The sequence below is a fragment of the Pneumocystis carinii genome (assembly GCF_001477545.1).
Source record: "Pneumocystis carinii B80 chromosome Unknown supercont1.31, whole genome shotgun sequence".
Classification (NCBI taxonomy): Eukaryota; Fungi; Ascomycota; class Pneumocystomycetes; order Pneumocystales; family Pneumocystaceae; genus Pneumocystis; species Pneumocystis carinii.
The window spans coordinates 1-3,334 of record NW_017264743.1 but is presented as its reverse complement, the minus strand read 5'-3'; the positions used below and the strand labels follow the sequence as shown (position 1 = coordinate 3,334).

Here is a 3,334-nt window from a genome sequence, read left to right as displayed (position 1 = left end):
TAAAGTATAGTCTCGAATTAAGATTGTGTGTTAAAATAATTAAAACTTCATTTCATTCATTTACATTTCTATTATATATAAACAATGGATATATGCACATTTTCATTCTATTAACATTTTTTCATTCATTTTACATCATCCCCATAACAATCACTCCCAACAACATTATTTTAATCATATCAGGAACTCTTATTTTCATTCCCTCATTCGGTTTTACATCTTCTTCATCTTTTCCTTCTTCTCCTTTATCTGTCTCTTTGCTTGAATCGGTAGTACATTTGGTAGGCTTGCACTTTCTCATCGAGGTCAACGTCACTGTCGACGTCACCGTTGACGTGCTCGTTGTCGTACTCGTATGCAATGACGTACGTGTTACCCATGTATCTGTTGTTTGTATCATTGTACACTCTTCTGTTACTTTTCCTCCACTTCCCTGCTTGGTTGTCGTCGTAGTTGTCGTCGTAGTCGTGGTAGTAGTCGTAGTAGTCGTCGTCGTAGTAGTCGTCGTAGTGGTTGAGATTTCTGTTATTTTCTCTGTATGATGAGGCGTAACTTTTAATGGTTCTATTTCTTTGCATAACTTTTCTATTTCTTCACAAGCTGATTTAGATTCCGGACAATCCTCTTTAAAACCGCAATCTAGTTCTAAAGCATTGCATTCTTCTTTCAATTCCAAATACAACTCCATTGCTATCGTCGTTGCATCAAATGCTTTTACCTCTGCTTCTGATACTCCTCCTTCTACATACGCTCTTTTAACGAGTCCAAGTTTTGCATACTTCGTCGTTTGACCTGATGCGTCTGATGCACCAGCTGGTGTCCCTGATCCTCCAGCTGGCGTATCCACCTTTCCATCAGTTGATGGTGGCTGTGCTGGTGGTGCTAGTGCTGGTGGTGCTGGTACAGAGCCATTGCTATCCTGTCCACTTGGCATTGCGGCTTTTCCAGACTTTGATAGCAATAACTTAGCTTTATTTGTAGATTTTTCTGCCGCCTGTTTGAGCGCATCGTACTCATTCTTCATCTTTGTCAACTCCTCTTTCGCTTTATTCAGTTCGTCTTTTAAAGTAGGACATCTCTTTTTTACTTTTTCAACTAATTTTTCGCAAACATTTCCTTTGGTAGTATCATCACAATTAGTAAGCAGAATTTTGAATGTTTCATTATTTTTCAATTCATTGCAATTCTTTTCTAATGTTTTTTTACAATCATCTTTCTCCTTTAAATTGCCTTTCAACAGATGAGTTAGCTCCTCCTTCGCTTTCAACTTTTTAAAGGTATCACTGCATTTTTCTTCGAGTTTTTCACAGTTTTGATCATTGTCATTCTTTTCTTTTTTCAACTGCTCCGGACAATTCTTCACAAGTTGGTGACAATGTCGGCCCCATGTTGTGCAGAGTTCTTCGAGTGTTGCTTCATTTCCATTTGCTCCTCCAATTCTTCCTACAATTCCTCCATTCTTGATGTTTTCTTTTAAATATTTACAATCTTGACTTGTGTGGAATACCATATAACTACATGTTTCTTCTGGTAAAGCACATGAAACACTAAATAAATTCTTTCTCCTCTTATATAAAGTATTACATTTCTCATGCAATGCCTTTGTACAGTTTTCCTGAGTCATTAACGAATCATCCTTTTTTTCTAAAAATACATTTCTAAATCTCTCTGAAACTCTAAAGTATTCACAGCGTCTTTTCAATGTTATACACTTTTCTAAATTCAATAATGAATCACTACTAAGTTCATCACACTTCTCCACCAATTCAAGACAATCCTTTTCTAATGGAAAATCCCTTTGATCATCCAAAAGCGAACTTAACTCTTTGGATTGAAGAAAAATATCATTTGAAAGCCCATAACATAGTTCTTTAGGATAAAGACATTTTGAAAGGTATCTTTTATCTTCTTTAAGTTTTGTACAGTTTTCTACCACATATTTTTTGCATTCTTTAGGATCGCTACGATATCTTACAAGACCAAGCTTTCCCCTCAATTCCTTTTGAAAGAACTTATTCAACATCCTGTCTTGTCCCTTTTTATAGCACGCTGCTCTTGCATTTTGACATGCTTCATCAATCTTATTATTACACGCCTTTTCTAAATAGAAACATTCCGACTCAAGTTCTGCACACTCTCCTTTTATAAAAAAGGTTGGAAGCTTTCCCCACGATAAAAGTTCTGATTCTTTATCATCATATTTTGTAGACAACCCTTTGAGATAAAGTTTTAATTTGAGATTTGTACATCTTTCTTTTACATCTAGTATTTTTTTGCATTTGTCGTTATCATTTTTATCGCATAACTCTTCCAAATTATGATCCAAATACTTAGGATCTTTGCATTTTTTTAACGCTTCGGTGCATTTCTTCCCCGCATCCTTATCATTCTCATTTCTGCTCAACACTAGCAAGAGATCTTGCAGAAATTTTGTACCTGACTTTCTTGGTAGATCCACTCCTGATTTTCCAATAATAATTCCTTCTTTTTCAGCTCTTTTATACACATCATCCAACCCAATACTTCTCAACAACGACGTCTTCGGCTTGACAGGACTAGAATCAGATTCTGGCGCTTTATATGTGATTTCTTTTTTCTCGCATTGATCCTTATCCTCATCACATTTTGTTTTATCACACGCTTCTCCGTAAAAATGACATTTCTCAAGTCTTTCATGACATTTTTCCTTTAATTCGCCATCTTTAAGCTTTTCTTTTAAAAGCTGGCAAACTTCTTCTGATTTTTTTTTCAGCGCTTGACACGTTCCATCCGAATCAAGGCACAAAAACATCAATTCGTCGCTTTCTCGGCTTAACACTGGGCAAACCTTTTTCATCTCTGCTTGACATTTAACTTCTTCTTTAGCTTCCTTTCCGAGCGCCCTCAAAAGGAGCTCCTCTGCCACCTTTTTACGCTTCAATTCGTAACATCCTTCCCTCAACTTGACACAGTTCTCCTTAAGACTATTTGGGTCTGCTTCCTCTAAAAGTATACATTTTTCTTCATGTTTTTTACAAACTCCTTCATCTTCTATGTCATCTACCGATGCTTCAAGATCCGTATCAAAAGTTCCCAATTCATCTTTAACTTTTTTTTTCAGTTCTTTGCATTTTTCGTCTCGTTTTTTATCATCACAAAGTCCTTTAACTTTCTCATTCACACTGAAATTCTCATCTGCTTTCTTCAACTCTTTACAATATTCCTCGAGCCTTTTTTTGCATTCATTCTCATCATCATGTTTGTCCTTCACAATGAAAGCCAAAAGGTGTTCCTCCTTAATCTCATCTTGTGCTACTTGTACTACTTGTGCTTGCCTCTTAACCAGCCGTGCCAT

The 3,334-nt window shown here is 36.3% G+C and overlaps 1 protein-coding gene across 1 annotated transcript; it reads right to left on the bottom strand.

The window, feature by feature from the left end:
- Positions 1–130: 130 nt before the first annotated feature.
- T552_03714 (hypothetical protein) lies at positions 131–3,334 on the bottom strand (the record flags this gene model as incomplete). Its single annotated transcript, XM_018372063.1, has 1 exon — positions 131–3,334. One exon carries the CDS (start codon positions 3,332–3,334, stop codon positions 131–133), a length of 3,204 nt encoding a protein of 1,067 aa, XP_018224161.1.